This window comes from Mustela nivalis (assembly GCF_964662115.1).
Source record: "Mustela nivalis genome assembly, chromosome: 2".
NCBI lineage: Eukaryota > Metazoa > Chordata > Mammalia > Carnivora > Mustelidae > Mustela > Mustela nivalis.
Genome location: NC_139021.1, coordinates 179,949,002 through 179,976,260, shown reverse-complemented (window position 1 = coordinate 179,976,260; position 27,259 = coordinate 179,949,002). Strand labels below are relative to the sequence as shown.

The window sequence follows — 27,259 nt, the reverse complement described above, 5'->3', positions numbered from 1 at the left end:
AGGGCTCGGCCCAGGCGGGGAACCAGCCAGGAGCCCCAGCAGGAGACTCTGCTTTGGCCTCTCAAGGAGTTGTCCTGAGACCCGTAAGTTGGCCTGGGAACAGACACAACACTCCAGCTTAGGCTTCTGTCCGCTGCTAGCCGAGGCTCCAGGGGCCACCTTGCTAGATTCCCTGGGAATGACAAGGTCGTCAACCCTCACGCCTTCCACGCTCCTGGGGAAAATACAGTTTTATGCTCACACACTCCCAAGGCGGCATAAATTCTTCCCCCTCAGAACAGAGCCCCGCGGGCCTTCGGGGGGCAAGCACATTGGTTGCTGTGGCCCCCAAAGATGGAAGCAGAGATCCGGGCCCTCGGAGGAAGACGTCGGGAGCAGCAGCAGCTGGCCTTGCGCCCGATGAGCCGCCGCCGGACCCCAGGCCGCGTGTGAGGCTGGGGGGGCGCAGGGGTGCGGGGGACACGGGCTGTGCAGCTGCCCGGAGCAGCGATGCCTGTCCGGGCCAGCTTGTGGGCTCCGCATACCAAAAGGCGCCGGGGCCCCCGGGGATTTCACAGATTTACTATCAGTGAAGGGCAATAATCACGCCAGGAGGAGCAATTATTGCCAAATCATTTAGGATTTAAAAAATCATTGGCAAGAAGATAGAGGTCAAGAGGTGCGCTGTCGGGGGAAATAAAACCCCTACCTGTCAGGCCGGGGACGCGCCTCCTCGCTGACTGCAGGACGGCAGCGGGACACGCGAGCGCGGAATCGCGCGGGGCGCGGAGATGGGGGGGGGGGCCGCACGGCCGTCCTGCAGGCAGGCTTTCCGGCGCGAGCCCTGACGCGGATTCACTCACCTTTCCGAGATCCTGCCCGCCGCCCTCTCTTTACCATCCCGGGTGCTGTTCTCACCGGGAACGAAGTCCGGGAGCGCAACCCTTCAGGGCCAAGGAGCCTTCCCGGGCAAGCGCACGTGACATACACTTCCGGTCATCCCGGGCACACACTTCCGGTCATCCCGGGCATACACTTCTGGCCATCCCGGGCATACACTTCTGGCCATCCCGGGCACACACTTCCGGTCATCCCGGGCACACACTTCCGGTCATCCCGGGCACACACTTCCGGCCATCGGGGCATCTGCCCAGGAGCACCCTCCCTCCTGCGGGGCCGCAGCGCTGGCGGGGACGGAGCACTGGGCTCCGTGCGGATCTCCGCCCGAGGGGCGCACACACCCACCGGGAGACGCCTCGGGGGCACATCCAGCTCTCGAGGAGCCTCGGGTCTTCCGCCGGCACCCAGACCCCCTCGAGACCTGCGGACGGCTCGCTGCTAAGTCATTCCCCGCCCGACCCCAGTCTGACACATTCGTGAGGCAGGATGCACACAGCACAACGCAACGGCCACTGTTCTACAGGAAGGAAGAAGCTGGGTGTGGCGAGGCCGTGGGGGGTTACGGCTGGTAAGGAAGGTAAACCGAGCCCACCTTTCTGAAACAGAAATCAGCCCTGTGCCTCACGGCCCAACAACTACCCCGCTAGGTGGGATTTCTCCACAAATCAGGTATGTGCCAAAGGACGTGCGTTCAAGGGCGTTCACAGGGCTAGGCACAAGAGGGAAAGTGGGAGTCAAGCCCAGCGTCCGACCACAGGGGGTGGGTAAAGAACATGAGGTTACAGGCCACCTGGGTGGCTCAAACCCGAGGCTGCGGGTCTAGGTCTGTCACTGTCTCGAGGCAGAGCTTCACGTTCAAATTGGGGCCGCAGGTGCAGATGAGCCTCTCCTCCTGGCCCCCTCGCTCCTGGCGCTCCACTCACACTGTCCCAACCAGGGGCCCCTGAACTGACAGCCGAGAATGTGCACGCAGCCGGGCGGCAGGGCCGAGCAGGTGGAGGGGACTGGGGACGAGCCCTCCGTGGAAATCCATGACGGGGACGAGGCCATGAGAGAAATGAGTGGCCCCCAGTGGCCCCACATGGACAGCCACTCCCCAGCCACAGGTCTCACCACTAGAGTTAACTGCCTGGCCCCATAGCCACATCGGTAGAATGCATGATCTGAGAACCAGCGAGCAGAAGGACAGCGTCCACGTTTTATGCCCAGCCCTCTCGGGATAAACCTACAAACCTCGCCCCCATATTCGACAGGCTGCCCTGAGGGCATTTATCCTCCCCACTTAGATCCTGTCTAACTTCACCGTCTATAATATGTAATTCTGCCAACGATATTTAGTCGTTTCCAAAATAGCAAGTGATACTGTAGTACTACATACACCTTTTCAAAGTTCATTCACCAAGCCTAAAAATCCTGCAATGTGGCCGGCCCCCTCCTTGAGAACCAGGGTACAGCAAAGGCCTGGAGGGGACAGGGTCGTGGACACGTGCCTCATCAGCAGAATATCTAGGGCTCAGTACTAGGGTTTCTGTGACTCCTCCCTAATGCTGTGATTCTCAACTGGGGACAATCTGGCCCCTGGGGGGATGTTTGGCAACATCTAGAGACACCTGTGCTTTCACTCTGGGGGCAGGATTGCACAGGACAGCCACCCTCCACCACAAAGAATGATCTGGCCCCAAAATGTCAGAGTGCAGAGGTGGGGAACTGCTGCCCTGACCTTAAAATGGAAATGCGAGGACCTCGGACAAGGACTGGCGTAAGGACTTGGTGAAATAAGCAGGGACGTGACGGTACCCGGGTGTGCCCAATACACACGGGGCTCCAGGCAGTCAAGATCCTTCCTCTCTGAGCCTCAGGTTCCCTGCCTGTGAAATGGGCACCCCCAGCCCTCAGCTTCTTGGCCCCTGTGCTAATTCAGCCCTCTGGTTTCAACAGTCCCAATTTCCACGAAACCTGCGTAATTTGCAACAGACGCAATTTCGGTATTTACAGAAAACTGCCAAAACCCTCACATCATTTGGGCTGCGGTAGGAAGCTACAAAACTGCACTGCTTCAGAAGCCTTAAGCCATGAGAAATTAGGTATTTCTAGAAGTAACCTTTAAGGTATGTTATCCTTTGCCTTATTACTGACTCCCAGAAAAGGCCCGTTTACCTCTAAGAGGTTTGAATTTTCAATCTATTAGAGTAATACCAGCAATCTGTTCTTTCTAGGCTATTGAGGAAAGGTTAGAATGAAAATTGGATTTGGGTAGTTATGTCCATTCCGAAGGCAGGCGGAGGGCACATCAGTGGAAGCGGGCCGGGGCCTGGAAGGAGCAGTTATCAAGGGAAATGACTGGTGATAACTTTATTGATTAAAGCAGCTTGAAAAATTTAAGATTTGCCACAGCCTGGCACTGCGGGAGCAAGACCGCTCCTCACAGGCATTTTTCATTAAAAATAAAGAAGCAGGAACAGAGAATTTATTACCTTGTACCTAAGACACAGTTCATCTGAAATGGCCTTATTCTGAAATACTGCCTTAAAATGTCTACACATTCTGAGGCTCAAAACAACATGAACGAACATTTTAGAAAAACAGGGAGTGAGAGTGTTAACAACAGGCAGTTGCCACTCATCTGTCTGTCGAGAGGAGAGACAGAAACGGCACGTGAGGGCGGAAAGGAGAATGATAATATGAGAGGTAAGTAAGATTCAGCTCTGCCGCCTGAGCTGGGGGCTGCTGGAGCAAACCAGCCCTCAGCCATCCGGCCTCCGACACACACAACCACCGCAGGGACCTCAACCTATCCAAGAGATTCCCGGGGAATCCCCCAAGCCAAAGCCCACCCCAGAACCCCCAGCCCCAGCACCCACCAGATGAGATGCCCAGACTAACCTGCCCCCCATGCAGGCCTCCGCTGCTCTCTCAGGTGTGGGGAGGGCAGTTCTCAGAATGTAAAAGGTGCCCTCTGCGAAAATAATTGAAAAATGCCAAAAAGCAAAAAGGGGAGGGGGGAACCATGCCAGGTTGAACTATACAATATAACCAACGAAACTGTCAGAATGTACAATTCTAAATACTGGGGTTGGTTGTTTTGTTTGTTTTTTAAGATTTTATTTATTCATTTGAGAGAGAGAGCACAGAGAGACTCCCCACCAAGCAGGGAGCCCAATATGGGGCTTGATCTCAGGACCCTGAGACCATGACCTGAGCCAAAGGCAGATGCTTTAACCAACCAAGCCCCCTGGCGCCCCCTAAATACTGGTTTTTAAAACTCATGTTACATTAGCCTTTCTTAAGATAATTTGTTACAGAGTAGAAGAATTTATTCTTTCTTAAATTTATCCTATGAGAATATAAATATGGACAAGGACACCTGGCTGGCTCAGTTGGTTGAGCGTCCAACTCTTGGTTTCGGCTCAGGTCATGATCTCGGTGTCATTGGATGGAGCCCCAAACTGGGTTCCACAGTCAGCACAGAGTCTGCTTGAGATTCCCTCTCCCTCTCCCTCTGTGCCACCCCAGCTCATGGGAGCTTGCTCTCTCTATAAAATAAATAAATAAGTACATATATAAAACCTGTTAAAAACAAATAAATATATATACATAACTGTTTATATTTAAGAAATGAAAAGGTAAGCCATAATATTTATAAAAAGGGCTCCAATGAGATGAGTAGAAAGAGAAAGAAAAGGACAGAAGCTCAACTTCCTTGACTATATCTCGTTTTATGGATTTGATTTTGGAGCCAAGTAAATATTTTACATAACTATAAAAAATGTAAATGTTGAAAACCAGTTCCCTAAAAATGGTAAGTAAAGTGAATTCAAAGAGGGTCATGTTGGTGGCATACCATCCGGAGAAGAACTATGCCTGTGGCTCTAAAACCCAGCATTTTGGCCATAAATTTTTAGAAGGAAGTGCTCAATACAAAAAAAGAACTGCCAAAAAAAGAAATTGTAAACAGTAAGGGTCAGGACAGTGACATTGTGATGGCCATCCGGTCCACTGGGATACTAACCACAACAGTGGCTCAGTCTCGGGGCACTGTTAACCCTGTGGTAGCACCAGACTCTTCTTGTTTGGTTTCTTTCCCATAATTTCTGGAACTCAAGACTCTTGTGTGTACAATGGATGAAAACAAACGACTGGTTCTGTTGATATCCTTGAAAGCCAAGCTTTCTGATGTGGAAAAAGGAAATAGAGATAGAAGACTGATGAGGTCAAGTAGAAACCCACTGGCCTGACACATCAGAGGTTTCAGTATGAACTCCAGATGTAGTTCATATTTAAAGAAAGATACTTTTCGCAGCACCTTGCTGGCTCAGTGGGTTAAGCCTCTGCTTTCAGCTCAGGTCATGATCTCAGGGTCCTGGGATTGAGACCCCTGTGGGGCTCTTGGCTCAGCAGGGAGGCTGCGTACCCCCTCTCTTTGCTTGCCTCTCTGCCTATTTGTGATCTTTGTCTGTCAAATAAATAAATAAAATCTTAAAAAAAAAAAAAGATAAATACTTTTCTGAGCCTGGTTGACTAAAAAGGCTCAAAAAAGGGGTGCCTGGGTGGTTCAGTTGGTTAAGCATCTGCCTCCAGCTCAAGTCATGATCCCAGGGTCCTGGCATCAACCCCAGCATCAGCCTCCCTGCCTGGCAGAGAGTGTGCTTCTCCCTCTCCCTCTGCCCCTCTCCACACTCGTGCTTCCCCCATCAAATAAATAAATCTTAAATTTTTTAAAAAAGGCTTAGAAATTTAGAAATGATGATCAACCCAATAGCAACAAGAACCCTTCATGTTCCCAGTATGGTTTCTAAATATCATTTTCCACCAAAGGTAAGCATGGCTCCTTGGAAGAAAGGTGAATCCCGGGCCTGAGACAGAAAATATACACGGCAGGTGTGGAAGATCCTGTCATAACAGGGAGTAAAGAACCTCAAAGACTCCTGAGATCGGGTCAGAAGGACTTAGAGGCCAGCTTGAAGGGGGTTCCACTGGTCAAAGATGAAATACTTTTGATATGAATAAGATAATGACTGCAATGGATTGAAACTCATCAATCTATCTGTCTTAAATCTATCTATTCATAGTGATATATGTATAGTTTCAAATCTCCTTCGTCACCTTGGGAGGATGCTAGAGAATCAACTCATTATTGTGAAAACTAATGAACAATGAAAAAGAAATAGGCCTTTATCTGGAGCTCCCTATATGAACTGTACCTCAGGGTAACAAACAGTTGGTGAGAAGCTTTCTGATATACAAGTAACCCAGAGGGGAAAACGAAGAAGGGATGGAAGAATTAATACAGCTCCATTCTATGGTCCGGGATGAATTAAAGGAGTTGGCACCAATCACGAAAGCAGCTAATAATACAGAAGGGGACAAGTGGACATTCTCCACCTGCTGACGGAGGACACACCACCACCTGTAAGCAGTCATCCAAAAACTGAACCAGACTCTGAGCAAACTTGTAGATCTTACTGTCAATATTCAGAGAACAGAGAACGGAAGAGCAAGTGAAAGTATACCAGTGGTGCAACCAAGAAAATCTAGACCATGCAAGAAACCACCCAATTTCCTCTTCACCACGTGGCAAGGAAAAACAAAAGGGCGATTGGGGGCTGGGAGTAGAGGGAACCAGGAGATTAAAGAACACCTGAGATTCTCATTGACCAATAACAATTCAAGAGTTTCATCTGGATCTGATTCAAACAAATTGTAAGCAACGTAGAACAATTTTAAGACCATCAAGGAGGGATGGCTGGGTCGCTCAGGTCATGATCCCAGGGTCCTGAGATCGAGTCCCACATCAGGTTCCCTGCTCAGCGTGAAGCCTGCTTCTCCCTCTCCAGCCTCCCCTCCTTGTGTTCACTCTCTCTTTGTCTCTATGTCAAATACATAAATAAAATCTTAAAAAAAAAAAAACAAACCATCAAGGAAATGTGAACAATAACTGGATATTTGATGATATCACGGAATTATTGTTGGTATTAGACATGGAGATGGCATTACCTATGGCATTACCTATGGCTTTAAAAAAGAATTCCTATCATCTGGGAACAAAGAAACATTGACAGATGAAGGAACAGGATTTCTGGGATATGACTCAAAATAATTTAGGGGAGAAGAATGGGTGGAGTACAGATTAAATAAGTGGCTATTAATCTTGAAGATTACTTAATGGCTAAATATGGGACAATCTGAGCAACAAAATTAATAACAATAGGAATGGACTGTAACTTGGGCAATAAAATAAATATCCTTTGGTCCAAGTTGGAACAAACAAGTCAATGGGGAAAAAAAAGAAAACTCTTTCTTACAGTAAAATTGAGCTAATAAATATAGAAGGAATGACAGAAATGGAAATACAGATTCACCATTTGGCAAACACCCCGTAATAACTGCTTCAGGTAAGAATTATCAGTGGAGGGGTGCCTAGGTGACTCAGTGGGTTAAGCCTCTGCTTCGGCTCAGGTCATGATCCCAGAGTCCTGGGGATCAAGCCCCGCATCAGGCTTTCTGCTCGGTGGGGAGCCTGCTTCCCCCTCTATCTGCCTGCCTCTCTGCCTACTTGTGATCTCTGTCTGTTGAATAAATGAATGAAATCTTAAGAAAAAATAAAAAGAATTATCAGTGGATGCAAACATTAAGAAAGGAAAAGAGTGATGGGAAAGAGGTTATTTATACAGTCAACATGCTTTCCCACAAGACGCTTACTAGTTACATGGGACAGGGAGTAATCCTGCAGTGTGGAGAACTCTGGCACAGGTCACCTCTGACACTCATCAAAGGGACACTTAGCAACAACAGGGCAACATGCCCTCACGTGCCTCCTGCTGGAGTGCACCGAGAGGGCACAGCACTGTTTCTGGGACATTCCTGCCAAAAATGTGTAACCTAAAATTAAATTAAGTCACAAGGAGACATGAGGAAGAAAACCAAATTGAGGCAAAGTCTACAAAAGAGTCAGCTAGAACTCTTAAAAAATGTCACCATGCTTAGAGACAGAAAGGACTGAGGTTCTGGCCCAGAAGGAAGGACCCTGGGGGAAGGCAACTGCTACAAGCCATGTGTCCCACATAACGACGCTGGCGGCTGGCTGATGACATGTGATTTTATCACGGTTCTATGACTATCGTATAAGATGTTAGCATTTGAAGAAGCCGGCAAAGGGCATGTGGAAAATTCTTTGTGCTAATTTTGCAACTTTTGTAAGTATGAAATCACTTCAAAATGAACAGTTAAAAGTAAGTTTTTTCTAAATGGTTGTAAGTTGATCACTAGCGAAGCTCGGTCATGGGTACCTAGGAGTTCATTATACTACTCTCTCTCCTTGCATAGGCACTACAAATGTTCCATGATAAAAAGTTAAAATGAGAAGTTTCGGAGACAAAACAACCACATGCAAGGTACGGATCCTGTTTGGACTTGAGTCAAACAAATCAACATGAAAGCACATTTCTGAGACAGCCAGGGAACTTTAAATCTGATTACCGGTTAATACTAGGCAATCACTGTTGATTTTGTAGGTAGAGTTTTTTCCCACTGTGACAACAAAAACACAAAATTCACCGTCGGCATTTAAAGCGTACAAATCGGTGGCATTAAGTACATTCACCATGTTGTAGGACTGTCACCCCATCCAGCTCCAGACACTTTTATCACCCCAAAGGGAGACTGTCCCCATCAGCAGCCAGTCCCCACTCCCCCGCCCCCAGCCCCAGCAACCACTAACGTGTTTTAGATTTCTGATTTGCCTGTTTGGGACATCTCACAGAAATGCCACGTTACATGTAAAATGTGGCCTTTTGTGTCTGGCTTCCTTCATTTACCGTAGTGTTTTCCAGGCTCCACACTGCACCACTGATCAGCATTTCGTTCTTTTTACGGCTGAACTATCCCATTGTGTGAACAGCCCCCATTTCGTTGCTCTGTGCAAATGCCCCTGAACATTCACATTGTTTCTGCCTTTTGGTTACCGTGAGCGCTGCTCTGAACACTCACGGTAAGGTTTTGTTTGAACACCTGTTTTCCATCGTTCTGGATGCCATCATCAGAGTGGAATTGCCAGGTCATATGGTGCTTCTGTTTCCCTCATCCAGAAGCGGTTCTCAACAGCGGCCGCTCCATTTCACATCCTGGCCGGTCTCCCCACAGGAGGGTTCCAGCGTCTCCACATCCGCGCCAGCGCTGGCCATCTTCTGTTGTTTTTGTTTTTAAAATTATTATGGATAGGGACACCTGGGTGGCTCAGTTGATTAACCATCTGCCTTCAGCTCAGGTCATGATCCAGGGTCCTGGGATTGAGCCCCGTGTTGGGCTCCCTGCTCAAGGGGGAGTCTGCTTCTCCCTCTGCCCCTCCCCCTGCTCATGCATTTTCTTTCTCTGTCAAATAAATAAATAATCTTTTTAAAAAAATGATTATGGATGACCTTCCAAGTGGTGTGAGGTGGGCACTCACTGTAGTTGTGTTTTTTTTTTTTTTAATTTTATTTATTTATTTGACAGACAGAGATCACAAGTAGGCAGAGCAGCAGGCAGGGAGAGAGAGGGCAAAGCAGGCTCTCTGCTGAGCAGGGAGCCCGACTCGGGGCTTGATCCCAGGACCCTGGGATCATGACCTGAGCCGAAGGCAGAGGCTTAACCCCATTTTGACTTGCATTTACTTCCCAAATGACTGACGACACTGTTTGACGAGCATCTGTTTACGTGTTTGCTGGCCATTGTTAGATGTTTCAACACATTGGAGTTATGTCAAAAATAACCATCTTTTTTGGAAAGATGTACTATAATGCGAAACGACACAATAACAACAAACCTGGGGTTTGAAATGCAACAGCGGGGGGGGGGGGGGGGGCTGGGTGGCTTAGTTGTTAAGCGTCTGCCTTTGGCTCAGTCATGATCCCGGGGTCCTGGGATTGAGGCCTGCAGAGGGCTCTCTGCTAAGGAAGAAGTCCAAGTGTCTCTCTCACTCTCCCTGCTTCTGTTCCCTCTCTCACTGTGTCTCTCTGTCAAATAAACAAATAAAATCTTAAAAAAAAAAAAAAAACAGCAAAAAAAGAAAGAAAGAAAGAAAAAGTTTCTAAAAAAAGAAGAAAGGAAAAAGAAGAGAATGTGGCAAAATGTTTTAATTGTTCAATCTGAGCTATGGCTATATGGGGAGAGTCACTCTGTAACATGCCACAATAAAAAAAGAAATTCTGCCCTAGGAAACAAAGTCTTGAAAACCCAGGGTCATTGTGCCCGTGGTCTTCATTCAAAACACAAGCCTCTTCTCTTCTACCAGAGAAGATGTCCTCACAAGACATTTCCTGGGTTCTTCCTAAGAACCCCAGACACCCTGTGCCCTCTGGCATTCACAGATGTCAATAAGGCTGAGGGCAGCGGTTCTGGATATCTGAGGCAGTGGGCCAGCCTCCTCCATGCATCACGAGAGACCAGTGCTCGAGACTCGAACATGTGGGAAGTTCGGGTCTATCAAGAAGGGAACACCACAGTGATCCTGGGGACACCTGCCTCACCACAGGATGCTGTCCCCACTGTCATGTCCAAAACGGACATCGGGGCGGCCTCTGTTGGCTGCAGGCATGTGCCCCTTGTCTTTTCAACGATGTTCTTAGAAAACCACCTGCTGCTGGGGGCCAGCACCACACCACCTGGGAAATGGGAGCACTGTGGACACCAAAATCGTAACTGTTTTTTTTTTTTTAAGATACATGTTGGGAAGGCCATCTGTCTCAAACACAGTCATCATGTAAGGGTGGCAAAATACATATTCTTTGAATCTTGTTACATATTGTCTTTTCAATGAACTGTTTTGTTTTTTGTTTTAAATGGAGAAGTGTCCTCTTATTTTATCATTACTAACGTAAGCATTTGATGTCTAAGAGACGAAGGTAATTTTACAAACCCAGAACGCTTGCAAGGACATAAAATTTCCATTTTATCATGGTTTTCTGCCACACTAGCTCAGATGTGCTTGTCCACAAGCACACCGCATAGCCCCATCAGAATTATTTCAGTCACCCTCAACATGTGACTCTCCCCAATACACCCGAGTCTAGAATAAACAGAAAATTGTAATTATTAACTTCTCACTGGATGGGGTAAGAAATAAAGTCATCAGGTGATGGGATAGTCATCAGGTAGGACTGTTAATTTCCAACAAGAAACTTGGTTGAAATGTTTTTTCTGATAACAGTAGTTACAAATTAGAATTTTCGAAAACAAGGGCAGAACAAAAGTACAGTGAAAGAAACTTCTGCAGCTTAGACCTCCCACAGCCCTAAATCTCTGAGCAGCAAAGCAGATCAATGTTCCTGCGAATTAAGTGGGTTTCCAGGATTTCCATGTAGTGAGGATTTCAGAGATATATACTCAAGACATAGCATTAATCTATATACTATCTAATCTCTGGTTGTCTTTTTTTTTTCTTTTTTCTTTTTCTTTTTTAATTTTATTTAATTATTTGACAGGGAGAGAGAGGGAGGGAGCACAAGCAGAGGGAGTAGCAGGCAGAGGGAGAGGCAGACTCCCCACTGATCAGGGAGCCCAACACAGGACTCGGGAATCCCAGGACCCTGGAATCATGACCTGAGCCGAAGGCAGACGCTTAACCGACTGAGCCACCCAGGCGCCCCAGCAGCTCTGGTTGTCTTAATTATGTCTGGAGAGTTAGACGGCCATCTGAGTCCAAAAGCAGAGGAGGAACATACACGCAGGTGTGGTCAAGGGCAGGGACAGACTGGAATAGCCCAGGGTGACTGGGCTGGGCTGGTGCAGCCTCACGTGAGCTTTTCTTCCACGGAGGAGGAACTGAACAGTCCAGCTAAAGAGACGACGGAATAAGTCAACATAGGAAGAGGCAGAAACATTCTCCTTCCCCACGTCTTACCTGCCATTCTGACTCTTTAAAAGGTAAATGGTATTAAGAAAAATCAGTTGTGGGGCGACTGGGTGGCTCAGTCAGTTAAGCGTCTGACTTCGCCTTGGGTCATGATCCTGGGGTCCTGGGATGGAGCCCCGCATCGGGCTCCCCACTCAGCTGGGAGTCTGCTTCTCCCTCTCCCTCTGCCCTTCCCTTCTGCTCACGCTGCACACTTTCTCACACTGTCTCCCTCTCTCAAATAAATAAGATCCTTTAAAAAAAAACTCCGTTGTGGGTGTTGTCGTCTTCCATTTCTTCTTGCTTCTGATGTTGCCATGTCATCCTAGCCGCCTGTGACCATGTGAGGAATCCCGTCATAGGCTCTTCCAGAATCTTCATTCATCAGTTCATTGGTCAGTGCTTCACATTGGAGTGGCTTCTCGGAGGGCAGGCACAGCTGGACTCAAGCAGCGCCCGGTGGAAGCGGGGCAGGTCCCCTGAACTCCTGCTCTTGTCCACTGACCACTGTCCCCCGGATGCGGGCAGGCACCCCTGGGGCCTGCACGTACCCAGTGTGTACCCCGCAGCACTGAGGCGAGCACAGTCTGGCAGTCCATGCGACCCTCGGCCAGGCCCCCACGCCTTCCGCCCATCCCCCGGCTGGCCGCCCCTCACCTCTTCTGTGAACTACTGTGAACACAGTAGTAGGGCACGTCAATTCTTATCCTTCCAGAGAAGCGGCAGAAGTCACTTAGAAACGGCCACAGGCCTTTGTTTCTGACTCAAGGCTGACACGAATTTCGCCGCCTGAAAGCATTCGGCAGGCCTCCTCTTGGGGCTTTCTCCCCCTTCCCAGTAAAACCAGCTCTCGTGGAGGGCCGGGTCCACACCGGGCTGCCCAGCCGGCCTCCACAGGTGCCTAAGCCCCCCGGCCCGTGCTCCAGGCCGCCCCCGACCGAGCGGCTTCCACACACGGGCTCCCTCAGGAGACCTCCCTACCTCATGGGCTTCCACCCCCATCTCCTTCAGGGCCGACTGGAAATACTCAGGAGAAGGTTTCCCCACCACTTCAGCCTCGATTCCACAGGCGTACTGGGAAAAGAGAAAAGGACACAGCGTGGGTTGAGGACAAAGCCACAGGTGAGCCCTCCTCCGAAGGCCTCCCTCTGGGGAATCAAGGAAAGAGTGCCCCGAAGGTGCACCCGGGGCCAGGGGCCTCCAAGACGCAGGACACTTGGGCTGAGAGACACATGGCCCCCACCTGGCCCCCTGCGATCTGCTCCAAAACCTGAGCACAGCAAGAGACGGGCCACCCTCCCTCACCTCTCATTTGGTTGGTGCTCTCATTTGCATAATTGCTTCTCTCCTGTCCCCCAACTCAGTCACAGGCCCCCCATGGGAAAAGGTCCAGGGCTCTACCAGCCAGTCTGCCCAACACTCGCACCCGACTGCGGGGTGCCAAGAGCCAACATAGCAGCGAGGGTGGCAGGTGAGCTGACCTGGGGTGGCTGAGCAGGCACGGGTCGGGGGGTCACCGGGGACCCCATCTGAACCCAGCCCGGAAAAGGAGGAGGGAGTCAGGAGGGAGTCCCATTAGGACACGTCATGCTCAAGGTGTTGCAAATGACCAGTGTCAGGAAGGAGGCAGGTGGCAGACGGATGCCGAGGGTCTGAGAGGACAGCGGCAGCGAGCAGGCCGGCGGTGGGCCTGGTGCGGGGCCTGGGAGTGGGAAGGAGCAGGAGGGACAGGACAGCAGTGTGACGACCCCGGCGGCTGAGGGGCCACACTCTGGAGCGGAGCGGGTGCTCCGCCTGAAGCCCCGAACAGGAGGGCGCCTGCTCTGGCAACAGAAGAGGCGCTTCAGACACGGAGTTCACCCCTCTCTCCCGAAAGACCAGAAGCATCCCAGACAGCCCCGAGATCTGAAAGCAGCTCAGACAAATTCAGGCCAGGTACCTCGAGCGCCTTCATGTAGGCACCAACGTCCAGCATCAGGCCCGAGTTCTCCTTGTAGTAGCGTCTACAAGAGAGGAGGAGGGGACACGGTGAGCGGAGCCCGGGAGCAGTGCCAGGAGAAACCGCCGCACCCCGGTTCTGGCAGCTCGAGAGAGCAGAACCATGGGTGAGGGTCAGTCCGGGCGCCAGGCTGGGAACGACCGACAGAGGCCGGCACGACACAGCCCAGCAGCGGGTCACCATGCCCGGGCGGGAGGGGTAGTGGGCCAGCAGCTCTCACTCCCAGTGGCCCCCTGCTGCCAGCCCTCGGGGGACCCCAGGGGCAAATGGTTCCAGTCACTAACAGAGAAAGACAAGGGGCCTGCGTTGTATTCTGGGGAAGGGCAGAAGGTCCACAGAGCACATGGCGGACTCCTAACTGCTAATGATTAACCCTAATTGCTGCCCGAAGAAGAAAACCCCATTAGTTCCATGGCACCCCGCAGCATCTCCTATTAACCGGCGGTCCCGGTGCCAAATGCTTTCACGAGAAGACAACAATCTCTTCCTGTCTCACCCGAGGCTCATGGGAGTCTGCCTTTCTGAGGACAACTTCGTGACTCCTGTGAGCGCTGTGTTGGCCCTGGCCTCCACTATCTGGCCCTCCCGGGGCCACACCTAGACCCCTCGGGACACATGGAGAATGAATCCCAGTTCCGGAGCAAAGCCATTCCACTAGAAAGAGAGCAAAGGTAGTTTAATCTGCACTACTCAAAAGACAGGGTTAACGGGAGCCCAGGACTGTTAAAATGTTTTGAGACCCGTCACAGCAGGTGCCTCTCTTTCCCCTGCTCTACAGACTGGAGAGACGTCAAACAACACGTACACAGAGACCTGAAGAGAAGAGTGAGGCACACTGACTCCAGGGCTCCAATCCAAGCTCTACATCCTTTCAACTGTGAGACTTTGGGTTGCTGAAGCCCTCCGGGCTCAGTTTCCTAATCTGGAAAATGGGGGGCAAGGACCCTAGTGCCCACCTCATGAATTATTGTGAAGCTCAAACAAAACAATGTGTGCAAAGTTCTTGACATGACGTCTCGCACGCAGGCACTGCTCAAAAAATATTCGAGAAAATGATTATTCTGGTTACCTGGACTGGGCTACACGCAGGGAGCTATGAGCGGGGCCAGAAAGGATGAACACACGTCTTTCCCCTCTGTGAGGGTTGCAACCTGTCCTGTGCCTACTGAAATGTTAGAACTGAGCTTCCCAGGAGCTGCCGCAGGGCTGGCTCCTTTCCTCAGCTCTGCGCCCCCGGAGTCCTGTCCTGCCCGTTCCTCTGGACCCCACCTGAGGCCCTGAAGGCTGCGGGAGCCTAACTGCCCACCACATGCTCCCCCAGCACGCGGTGTTCTCGGGCTCCACGCAGGCTGGCCTGCAAGGCTTTAGCCAAACCCTTGGCTTTGGGAGGGGCTGGTGCCCAGCCAATCCTTCCTGTCAGGTACACTGGGAGCCTGGAGCCCACGAAATGAAGCTGGGGTGGGGACGGGGTGGTTCCTGGTGTGGCAGGACCAGTGGGTCTCCAAGTGAACCCCAGGTTTCTTGGTCAGGGGTCACCCCACAAGGGCTAGGTGGAACACTGCACCCCTTCAGGAAGATGCCTGGTAGCCAAGCGGAACAGCTCCTGCTTATAGCATTGTGGCCTAAAAATGCTACCCCATTTAAACGGTGACCCCAAAACCCAGGGTTAGAGGTCCTTAATTGCCTTTGTCTTAAATCAAGAATCCAGACATGTAGTCTGCCTGATAAAGCCTCACTGAAGTGTTTCCTTCTATTTCCCCATTCCTACAATAAACCACTTTCCCTAGCTAGGTCCCAAGTTTTAAAGGAACGGCAAAGTCAAGTCAGGTTTGGCCTACAGGAAGAGGGAGACACTGGGTGCTGGGCCCTGCACTCAGTGACCCTGGAGTTGGGGTCCATAATTCAGTCCCCAAGATCCACGGCCCTCTCTGGGACTCAGAGACCAGCCGAGACCTAGGCTGTCCCTGAGGGACTCCCAGTCTGGTGGGGAAGCAGCCCAGTCCACAGACAAATATAAAGGGGCAGGGCACAGGCAATGACCAGGGGAACCCCAGACTCTGCGTGCTCTGCTTGAGGAGGGCTAAACATGCTGGGCACAGGGAGACAGCATCCCAGGGACACATCAGAGCTGGGAGCAGAAACTAAAGCGAAGGGAACAGAATTGTCCAGCCATAGGGACCATCTCAGAATCAAGCAGCAGCACTCTGCTGAGGACCCCGTGGGCCGGATGACCCTCCAGGCCCGGTTTCGGCTTTGTCCCCTCATCCTCTGTATGAGGACTGCTGTGGGAAGGGAAGAGAGGGGCAGTGGGAGCCCAGAAGGGGCAGGAGGGGGACCAGGGAAGGCCTCCCTGAGGAAGGGACACAGCAGAGTGAGCCAGGGACAAAGGACAGAGGTGAGGAGAGAATGCGGCCAGCACAAGACCCCGAAGCCGAAGGACGAATTAAAAGCGACACCATCTTGTTGCAACAGGCACAGGTCTGTTTGGAGCAGAGGATTCTCTGGGCCTCTGGCCAGGGCCCTGGGCTGGCAGGAGGAGGCAGGAGCTGAGTGTACCTCCCTTTGGAAAAACCTCCCGAGGACATGTTCCCAGCACAACTTCTGCCCAGCCGCACTCCCCAGAGTCTTTCTTCCCAAGCGACAGGAACCCGCACTTTCTGAAGTTTAAATTTAGTCCTGATAGAAGGAAAAACCTGAGTATATAGCTTAAAATACACAATCAGAACCTTGCCTTTGTTACCCTCATGTTTAGAGCCTAAAGAAAAAACTGACTTCCATAAATCAAAATTAGAAACCTTACAATTTCTTTTTTAACTGAATCTCGGCTTTGTTTTTCCAGTGTCCAGAATTTTTCTTTATTCCTTACTCATTCAGGAAAACCAAAAGCTACCTCAAAGGCCATCTGTTAGCTGAAAACATTTTTAGAGACATAGGAAATACAAGTATCTAAGTTAATTTTTTCTAAATATAAAGGTCCAGGTTATTCCTGAAACCGAAGAGATCTGATCCACCACCTTCGGTTACTGGCATCAGGAAAGCAGCAGCAGAAGCGGAGTGCTCCGACCACAAAGAAGAAACTGGGGGTGCTGGAGAGACGGGAAAGAGCTGGCCTGAAGCGGTCGGAGAGATTTTATGCTTTACTCTTCTGCCCTTCCGATTATTCAGCACGGCCTCCCTTCAAAATGACCACTTGACCTTTCCCACAAGAGCCATTAACCTTCCATAGTCTGTCGCGTAAACAGCTTAATTTTCTGACGGCAGCATGACAGAAGAAATTACAAAGGCAATTCCCACTCCCGGTCCAAACAGATGCCAAATGTAAATCACTCCATTTCCAGGAGGAGGACATTCTGCCCCAGTGCCCCTGCCATCCTGCCTCCTCCGGGGGCCCCGCGTGGCCCTGCGCCGGCAGAGGACGGCCCCTTGCCATCCACGACCCCCACTCGGACAGGACAGCAGCTCTTCATAGGTCCTTGGGCTGTCCTAAGAAGCTGCTGACCTGGGCCCCAAAGCTCTCGGTTCCTGTCCCTTGCTTCTGAGCGCCCAACCCACAGCCCAGGTCAGGAGCCCGATAAGTCAGAGGCACCCCCGATTGCGTATTTGTAAAACCAACCCTTGCCTACTCTTGAATTTACTACAAAATGAGGAAGCTAAAAAGCAAATGATTCCTTTTCTTTTTCTTTTTCAACAACATATCTACTTTGACTACTCCCCAGTAGTAATAACGTTTAACAATTAGGGAAAATTTTAAAGAAAAAGTTTTAACGTAAATGAATCATGACAGATCTTCATTATGCTGTTCTCTAGTGAGGGGCTGGTGATCTCAGGGATGACTGAAGGATCAAGCCAGGAGCGTGAGGGAGTTGAGCAGGCCAAGTTCCATGGCTTGTAGCACTTTAATCCGCAGATGCTTGTGAGGTCGGAAAGGGACTAGAATGCTGAACTTATGTGTCGGCCTGACTGGGCCAAGGGGCCAGATATTTGGTCAAACATTATTCTGGATGTTTCTGTGAAGGTCTTCCTTGGGTGAGATTAACATTGAAATCAGTGGTCTCTGAGTAAATAGACTGCCCTCCATTCTATGGTGGGCCTCATCCAATCAGGGGAAGGCAGGAACAGAACAGAATTATCTCCCTGAGCAAGAAGGAATTTGCCGGCAGACAGCCTTTGGACCCGGACACAGCTCTTTATGGACACCTGGCCCCTCTCGGTTCTGCTTCTGTGACAAATCCTGACTACTACAGGACATATTTTATTTGCATGATAAACACATTAAATATTTTAAGTTCCTAAAAGAAATATATACTCTCAGGGCACCTGGGTGGCTCAGTGGGTTAAGCCTCTGCCTTCGGCTCAGGTCATGATCTCAGGGTCCTGGGATCGAGCCCCGCATCGGGCTCTCTGCTCAGCAGGGAGCCTGCTTCCCTCCCTCTCTCTGCCTGTCTCTCTGCCTATTTGTGACCTCTGTCAAATAAAGAAATTTAAAAAAAAAATGGGAAATATATTCTCTCTTTCCTGAAATCTCTTTTGTTTGCCTATTTTGACAGAGACAAAGCCATTAAGAAATACCATGAGAAAAACAACCAAAATAGTGCACTTAAGTGGCAGCGGACTCTGAGCTTGGTGAAAGGGATGGCGAGAGTGGCGAGGCCTACGGTCAGCTGGAATCAGTGGAGGCGGTGGCCTCCGCTAAGCTTCTGCGTGTGGTGGAATGTGGGGCCCTGAATTATCAGATCTTCTGATTTTTTAAGTATCCAGAAATCTGGGAATTTTATATAAAATCTCCCAATTCTTTTTTTAAAGATTTTATTTATTTATATGACAAGTAGGCAGAGAGGCAGGCAGAGGGGGAGGGGGAAGCAGGCTCCCTGCTGAGCAGAGAGCCCAATTTGGGGCTCGATCCCAGGACCCTGAGACCATGACCTGAGCCAAAGGCGGAGGCTTAACCCACTGAACCACCCAGGCACCCCAAAATCTCCCAATTTTTAAACACGCTGCCCCCAAATTTAGGGTCTTGTGAGGGCCAAACATCTGCTTTTGAAGTAGCCCCAGGGGAAAGGATTTATGGGCCGGGGACCCCAGCTTACTTCAACTCCTTAGGCCTCGATAAGCCCACTTCCAAAATGGCACTGCTGCTGCCTACAGCTCACAGGGTTGTGGTGGGAATGAAACAAAATGGAATACGTAATGGTGCGTGGCCAAACCAAAGGTCCCCCCCTTGACTCCTCCGATAGCCGGCCCCATTTGGTAGGCGCAGGGCAGGAGTTCCCGACCAGCAGAAGCACCCAAGCTGGAAAAGCCTTCCCCAGGGACGGCCCCCAAATCCCCGCCAGGCACGAAAAGCTGGGGCAGGGCTCCAGAGGGTCCCTGCAAATGTAAGAGCCCATGACTTGAAAGCCTAGTACTGCCTTGTGCTGACAGATTAAGTCTGCACAGCTTTCTGGAAAGCAGCCCGGCGATGTGCGCGGAGAGCCTCGGATCCGCCTATGACTGCTTTACTTTCGTAGAAAATCAGAAACAACCTAACATCCATCATTGGGCATCGGTTTAAGAAAACTACAGGATAGGGGATGCCTGGGGGATTCAGTCAGGGAAGCATGTGCCTTTGGCTCCGGTCATGATCTCAGGGTCCTGGGATCGAGCCCCACATCAGGCTCCCTGCTCAGCTGGGAGCCTGCTTCTCCCTCTGCCTGCAGCTCCCCCTGCTTATGCTCTCTGTCAAGTAAATAAATAAAATCTTTTTTAAAAATTAAAAAATAAAAAATAAATTTAAATAAACTACAGGATATCCTGTAAAAAAGATTACAGGAAAACTGTGCTACACAGACATTTCTTTATCGAGTGGATAGCTGTTCACAAAGTACTGTCTGGTGAACAACAAAAACCCGGGTGACAAAACTAGGTCAGGTTTGATACTGATGCTCCAAGGACATCCCTTCGTAATGATTTCTTTGCTCCAAGAACCACATGGAAGGAAACACACCGACGTGTTGACAGCTGTTTTCTTGTGCAGTGGAATGGAAATCTCTGTTTTCTTCTTTTTGCTCAACTGTACTAATTTTCCTCCCATGAACATGCACTGTCTTGGTGCTAAAAGATGTTGAGAAAAGTAACCAGCATGGTTGGTTTGGTTTTTTTAAAGGAAGAGACAATGAGGACTGTGCTAAAGGCTCAGACAAAAATGTCAGTGACAAAATCAGAACTTTACAGAGACTGCTCTGTGGCCAGAGATACAGAGCCTGGCCCAGAGCTTTCCTCCAGGCCCCTGAGCCTTCCCTTTACTACTCAGGTGCCCCCTAGAGACAATCCTTCAGTGCCTGGTGCTGTACCCTGTGCAAACACCTCTAACCTTGGGACAGTGAGCACCTGTGCTCTGAGGCCTCAACAGGGCTTCCATCCGCAGCAGCCCTCCCTGGCCCCAGCCTCTTCCAGCCCAGGGCCCACTCAGAAGCCTGACCAGCCAGCTCCCCCGAAGCCAAAGAGTTCTCATTTCCTCACAAATTATTAAAAGAAAGGAAGCATGAAGGGAAAAAAGCAGAGAAGGAAAAGGAAGGCAGCCTATGCCCGCCCCACACCCACTTTTCTGCACCGCGTGCTGATTCTGCAAGGCCAGAGACCCACAGAGTGTCGTCCAAAGCAGCCGGAAACCCTCTTCCTGAAGCTGACTTACCCTTTTCCCAGAGAGATGAGCACAGGACTTTCCAGCTCCATGAGCACCCGGAAAGCCTTATTCATGTTTTGGTAAGAAAAGCTTTCTCCAGCATCTGCAATGACCACGCAGTTGGGGTTGGAGGTGTCAATCTGATCAAATTCTGAGCGGACTCCTGGAAAGAGAAAGAGGGATAAAGCCCTACGGAGACATGGCTCACGTCTCACCTCCTACCAGGGACACCCTCCGTCTGCCACATGGGTCTGGACCCTTTCTCAGACGCACTTCCGATCCTCCCAGCTGTACGGGAGGCGGACTTGGAAGGGGTCTGACTCCCACTTTACAGATGAAGGAATTCCACTCCCCACAGTTGGGGTTTGTCAGGAGAAAGATGGACCCACCCCGGGGAGCCCCGGCCCAACACCGCCATTACCCCAGGGCTTCCTGTCCAATCCCACAGAAGGGAACCCATAGTTCTGCAAGTGAGAAGCGACATTTGCCAGGAAGACACAGATTCCTGAATGCAGGGTGAAATGAGGCTGCTGGAAACCTTTGTAGGGTCTGTACTGCTGGACCCACACTGTAAGCATTCCAGTCCAACCCCATGGAAGACAGGAGAGCCTCGAGTTACACACGTGCTGGAAGGAGTAGCCGCTGACCTCCACTGCCCCTCCGCTCACCGAGCCCCTTAGCAAAGCCTCTTCCTCCTTTCCTTCTCTGCCCTCCCCTATTTTATCTTTTTTTTTTTTTTAAAGATTTTATTTATTTATTTGTCAGAGAGAGAGAACAAGCAGGGGGAAATGGCAGAGAGAGAGGGACAAACAGACTCCCTACTGAACAAGGAGCCTGATACGGGACTTGATCCCAAGACCCTGGGATCATGACCTGAACCAGAGGGAGACTTTTTTTTTTTTTTTTAAGATTTTATTTATTTATTTGACAGAGAGATAGACAGCACAGGCAGGCAGAGGGAGAGGGAGAAGTAGGCTCCCCACTGAGCAGGGAGCCTGAGGCAGGGCTCAATCCCAGGACCCTGAGATCATAACCTGAACCAGGGGCAGAAGTTTAATCAACTGAGCCACCCAGGCATCCCCCAAAGGCAGACATTTAACTGACTGAGCCACCCAGGAACCCCTGTCCTCTCCAATTTTATTTATTTTTTATTTTTTAAAAGATTTTATTTATTTATTTGACAGACAGAGATCACAAGTAATAGGCAGAGAGGAATACAGAGAGAGGAGGAAGCAGGCACCCTGTGGAACAGAGAGCCCAATGTGGGGCTTGATCCCAGGATCCTGGGATCATGACCTAAGCCGAAGGCAGAGGCTTAACCCACCGAGTCACCCAGGCACCCCTCTCCCCAATTTTAAATTAAAATCCGAGAACATTGCAAGGATAAACTAAGTTGTCAGCCTTATGCCCTCCATTGCTTAGGACGAACCGTATTCTCACCTATCTTGGTCTTAGATGTTGACCTTGCTAATTAAAAAATGGAAGTAACTGCATGATACCACTTCCTATTTGGCAGAACAGCAAGAATTAAAAAGACAGGCACCGCCCGGCGCTGGTGGGGAGGCAGAGCAGCTGTAAGAGCCGGCTGGTCAGCACGTGAAATGATACAGCCCTCTGGGGAGAGGCTAGCGGTTTCCGATAAAACTCAACAGCCACCTACCCTCTGACCCAGCAATTCAGTCCTAGGTATTTATCCAAAAGAACTCCACAGAAACATTCATAGCAGATCGCCTCCCTAATGGCCTAAAGTTGTTAACAGCCAGCTGTCGGTCAACAGGGGACTGGACAAAGCCTGGTATGTTCACTTAATGGAACAGCACTCCACAACAGAGAAGAAAAAACCTACTGATAACCCACAACCGTACAGATAATTCCCAACAACAGTATGTTGAGGCTGCTTGGACCCGGCAGATTCCAAAGAAAGGCGGTCCTCAGGGCACCTGGGTGGCCCAGGCGGCTAAGCATCTGCATTTGGCTCAGATCATGATCTCAGGGTCCTGGGATGGAGCCCCAGGCTGGGCTCTGCACTCAGTGCAGAGTCTGATTCTCCCTCTCCCTCTGCCCCTCCTCATGCACCCTCTCTCTCTCTCAAATACAATCTTAAAAAAGAGAGAGAGAGAGAGAGTTTTTGTATGCCTGAGGCCCTGGGAGGTCAGAGACTGAGTAGCCAAGGTTGGTCCACGGGCGCTGCGTGCCTCTCCGACCAACTCCTACTCAAAACCCTAGACACCAGGCTCCAGTGGGCTCCCCTGGGTGATGACACATTGCATGTACGGTCACACACCTCGGCTGGGGGAATTAAGTCATCTCAGGGAGTCTTCCCAGTTGAGGACCACTGAAAGGTCATGCCCCAGTCTCCTAGAGTTCACCCTCGCCTCTCCTCCCTTTGCTGAGTTCAATCTGTGTTCCTTCACCGCAGTAAACCCTAACGGAGTCCAGCAGCTCTTCTGGGCCCTGCAGGTCCTTCCAGCAAATTGTCAAGCCTGAAGGTGGTCCACAGGGCCCCGGCACAACTAGAAGCAGCAGGATTCTATTTATGCAAAAATCTAAATGAGGCAAACTTCTCATGATGAAAGAAATGAAAATGCCTCCGAGGGGGTTGGGGATGGGGACTGACGTGCCAGTAAAGCTCTGTATTGGGATCACGACAGGGCTGGGGACACACAGATTCCTGCATTTCACTGTACATAAATTTTGTATCAAAAGAAAAAATTATAAACAGACATTGAACTCCAGTTAAGTGCTAAAGTGTTTTGGGGACATGTACCAGTGTCTGCTATTTACCTTGAAATGCATCAAAAAGATAAGAAAAGCGGGAGCCTGGGTGGCGTAGTTGGTTAAGTATCCAACTCTTGGTCTCAGGGTCCTGGGATCGAGCCCCGCATCAAGCTCCACACTCAGTGCAGCATCTGCTTAGGGTCCCTCTCCCTCTCCCCGCTCCTCCCCCCACCAGCACGCAAGCACTCTCTCTCTCCCTCGAATAAATAAATCTTAAGAATAAATCTTAAAAAAAGTAAGATGAAAAGATGGACAGAGCAATAGGTAGACATAATAAGGAAGAAAACAAAGCATCACTAGTAAAGCCAAGGGGACCACATACAAAATTATTCTGAGCACAATTCCTTCAGCTTGGCTGTATTTTGAAAATGTCATAATAAAATTTTGGGGGTGGGATTCATCAACAGTAAAACTTGGAAAAAGATTCCAAGTCTGGAGACAGGCATTTTAATGGAAGAGAGATGCAGGGGTCCGACTGAGGAGGGCACCCGGCTTCCCCTCCGGCCCGCAGCGATCAAAGCCCCTCCGGGCAAACACTGAATCTCCTTCCCCTTCCCAGCGCACTTCACCCCCATTCCTCCCTCTGCCCCGGGGGTGGGGATTTTCTTTCTTAAGTTCTTCTCCTTCCTTGAGGACCTGTTCTGAAGACACTGGCAGAGATCCTAGATCACAGAGGAAGGGTTTTGAGAAAGAGGCTTTCTAAAGGCTGGGCGTATTGCCCTCAACCGGCACCAGAGCTCTGGACTGGACACTCGAGCCTTTCAGGGCGCACTCTCAAGCTCGGGGGGGCTCCCTCTCCTGCCGGGAGGCAGAAGAATATGCTTGCTTCTGCCCTGGTTTGTAAATAAAAATACCCAGTGCAGGGGAAGAAGGAGGGCTCAGTGCAATGACAGGGAAGTGTCCTGAACTCCGAAGCCTTGCTTATGTGTCTTCTTTTTAAATATTCAGAAGGCACCCAATAATACCGCTCCTTCCACTTCCCAGAAAAACTCCCCAAGGAGGGTCAAAATGTCTCTTTCGTTGCATTCAGACGAAGATCAGGATATAAACCTTGTGCCGTTTGCCAGAAAGTAGGGCTGGTTTTCACAAATAGAGATCAAGTTCAGGGTTGGGGGAGGGTGGCGGGGGAGGTGGGGGGAGTGGGGGATGGGGTGTGGCAGACAGAAACCTACAGACTTCAGTGGAGCCCCTCAGCCTCCTTCCCTGCCCATCTCCTGCCCCACAAGCCCTAGAAGCTAGATTTTTGCCGCTGTGGCGATTCCTTGCCCCTCTGGTCCATTCTAGATCAAAGAAATCAGGCTCAGAGGTTTCCTCCTTGGAAACTGTTCCATCTGGAACCCGCCTCTAAAGACCCTCCAGTACTCAGCGAGGGGTGGAAGGGAACTGGTCCCCAGCAGGGAGCCAACGAGGTTTCCACCCCACAGGCCCATGAGCACCAGCGGCAGGAGCCAAGCGTTCGTGTCCTCCCCGGTGGTCTGCCCAGGTCAGAAGGACGCCCTCCCTCGGGCCCCCACCTGGAAAGGAGGCACCGTCACCCCGACCAAGCCCAGGGCCCGGCAAGCCTACCGTCCTGGACAAGCAGGTGTGGCCGCAGGCCTCGCTCCTTCAGGATCAGAGAGGCGGCTGGGGCGGGGGCAGTCACCTCGCTCTCGGAGATGTCGAAGCCATGGCGCCGAAGCAGCTCCACCAGGTCTCCCCGGGACTTCTGCGATTCGTTGGTGCAGAACCTCACCTTCAGCTGTGACTGCTTCAGTCTGGAAGTGGGAACACGACAGGCAGAGGGTGCCATCAGCACTTGGAGCACTGGGCCTCCGGGGAGGAAGCTGGAAAGTCACTTCCCAAGGGCGATCAGGACCGCCAACGTGGGCCAGACCACGGAGGCTCCCTGAAGCCAGATTCGGCTGACCCCGGGGTCTGGACAGGAGCTGCTGAGCTGGAGCTGACCCTTTCCAGGGAACCCCGACCCTGCCCACAACGCTCCTTTCCATCTGCACTGAGTCTGTTGCTGGGGACACGTCCCCACTCCCTCGGCCTGGGACACCCCACCTGGGACATATCTCTGTCCCCACTCCCTCGGCCTGAGACACCCCCCGCCTCTTCATCTGACACACAACTCCAGCCTTCTCCTGGGACACATCTCCACTCCTGCCTGGGACATGGCACCTCTCTACATGTGCCGATTCTCCCACCTCCCAAGACGCACCGGACATCTCCCCTCCATCACTCCATCCCACTCGGCCTGGCCAGAGATCGCCCACGCATGTCCGCGGCAGTTTCTCCGGACCGCTCCACCGTGATCAGCACTTCCACTGTGCACATGGGCTACGTGTGCCTAATTACCTCCACATCCATATTTCCCCTAAAGAACAAAGGCTGAGACACCAAGTTTGCGTGTGTCTTCTCATTGCTGTCGCCGAAGAAAAGTTTGCCAGATGGTCATCAGGTACATGAACAATCCCGGGATGGATAGATAGGACCCAGGGAGCCCCTGCAAGCCCAGGATTAACCTAACAGGACCCTGAGACCCAGCTACACCCACATTTCTTCTCTCCTGAGCTCCCAGGACCCCGGCTGCAGCCTGGCTGCACTTGGCCAGGTTCTCGGAATGCAAACCCACAAGCAGATGCCGAAAGAGGTCCCAAATGCTGTAATATCCAACCCTCCCGCAACATTTACCGAGCATCTACTAAGTGCCTGGCTGGGGGCCAGCGCACAGAACTGTAACCTTGACCACAGGCAGGCTCCAGCTGGAGCCACAGGGAGGTGCTTTGAAGGACTGGAACAGGATAAAGAGACAGATGGGGGCCAGGAGGCAAAGAAACAGCCTCCAACAGAGGGAAGAGTGGACTCAGTCTGCGCAGGAAAAGGGGCTGGCACAGCTGAGCCCATGAGCCAGGGACCCATTCTGATGGCAGATGTCCCCATGGGCCCAGAACACACAGCCCTCCCTAGACAAGCCAGAGCAAGACGGCAGTTCTACTTGGGGCGCCTGGGTGGCTCAGTGGGTTAGAGCTTCTAACTTCGGCTCGGGTCGTGTACCAGGGTTCTGGGATCGAGCCCCGCATCGGGCTCTCCACTCAGCAGGGAGTCTGCTTCCTCCTCTCTCACTCTCTGCCAGCCTCTCTGCCTACTTGTGATCTCACTCTCTGTCAGATAAATAAATAAATAAATAAAATCTTAAAAAAAAAAAAAAGACGGCAGTCCTACTCAACATCTGCACAGAGTCGCAGCGTGGCATCACGGAACAGAAGCCAGGCTACAAGTCAGGAGGTCTGGGAGACGTTAGGAAACTAACCTGAGGGCACTAACTGCCACCTCGCACTGTTTGCAAACAGGTCTCTGACACAGCCATGCCAGCGGTCTCCAAACGTGCAGAAGACACCTTTACTTTTCAGCCATCCTTTCAACTTTTACATTTTTATAATATAAATAATATATCTGATCCAGTGTTAAGTGCATAATTTATCATTTAGTATTTATCAATAAATACCCTGTATAACAGATACGTGTTCCAATTTTGTGCTCTTGTGCAGAGGCAACACACAGAGTAGACCCAGTTACTCAAAACTATGGACTTGAAATCAACCTCTGCTTGGCCAAATAAGGGAGACCCCTGGTAAAAATGCAACTCTGTCTCAACCCTGGCGGTGACATGCTTTCTATCCTGCTTTATGAGTGAGGACACTGAGTCTCGGAAGGTCAGGAACTTTCTATTCCTCTTCCTGGATCTCAGACACTAGGGACATGGGCTAAGTTCTACTTGACCCCAACACGGATCCTGGAACCGATATGGAGTCAGAAACAAGAAGCACACACGGTAGCTACCCTACGAAGCCAAAGGTGGGAAAGGTCTCCTCCAAGGATGGGGTCTCAGAAAAGGCTTCTCAGAAGAGCCAGATCCAACTCAAAACTGATTAGGTGGCCAGGGTGGGGGGGCGGGGCAGAGGGAGAAACAGGTGCAGTGTAGGCCCTGGTCGGGTTCAGAATCTTTGAGCAGCCTTGGGTAAATGGAAGCTGGGCCAGAAAATGAGGCTGAAGAGGAGGGTCACTGAGCGGGTAGGGGTGCCTCAGGCAA

General features: G+C 50.8%; 1 protein-coding gene across 1 annotated transcript in view; it reads right to left on the bottom strand.

Moving 5' to 3' along the window:
* The window catches only part of LHPP (phospholysine phosphohistidine inorganic pyrophosphate phosphatase), a 112,730-nt gene that overhangs the window by 72,817 nt on the left and 12,654 nt on the right, over positions 1-27,259 (bottom strand). Inside the window, exons 2-5 of the mRNA XM_082721233.1 lie at positions 24,751-24,938; positions 20,416-20,569; positions 13,686-13,749; positions 12,728-12,820 (exon numbers count right to left, since the gene is read on the bottom strand). Coding sequence (XP_082577359.1) covers positions 12,728-12,820; positions 13,686-13,749; positions 20,416-20,569; positions 24,751-24,938 — 499 coding nt within the window. The remainder of the gene's footprint in view (positions 1-12,727; positions 12,821-13,685; positions 13,750-20,415; positions 20,570-24,750; positions 24,939-27,259) is intronic.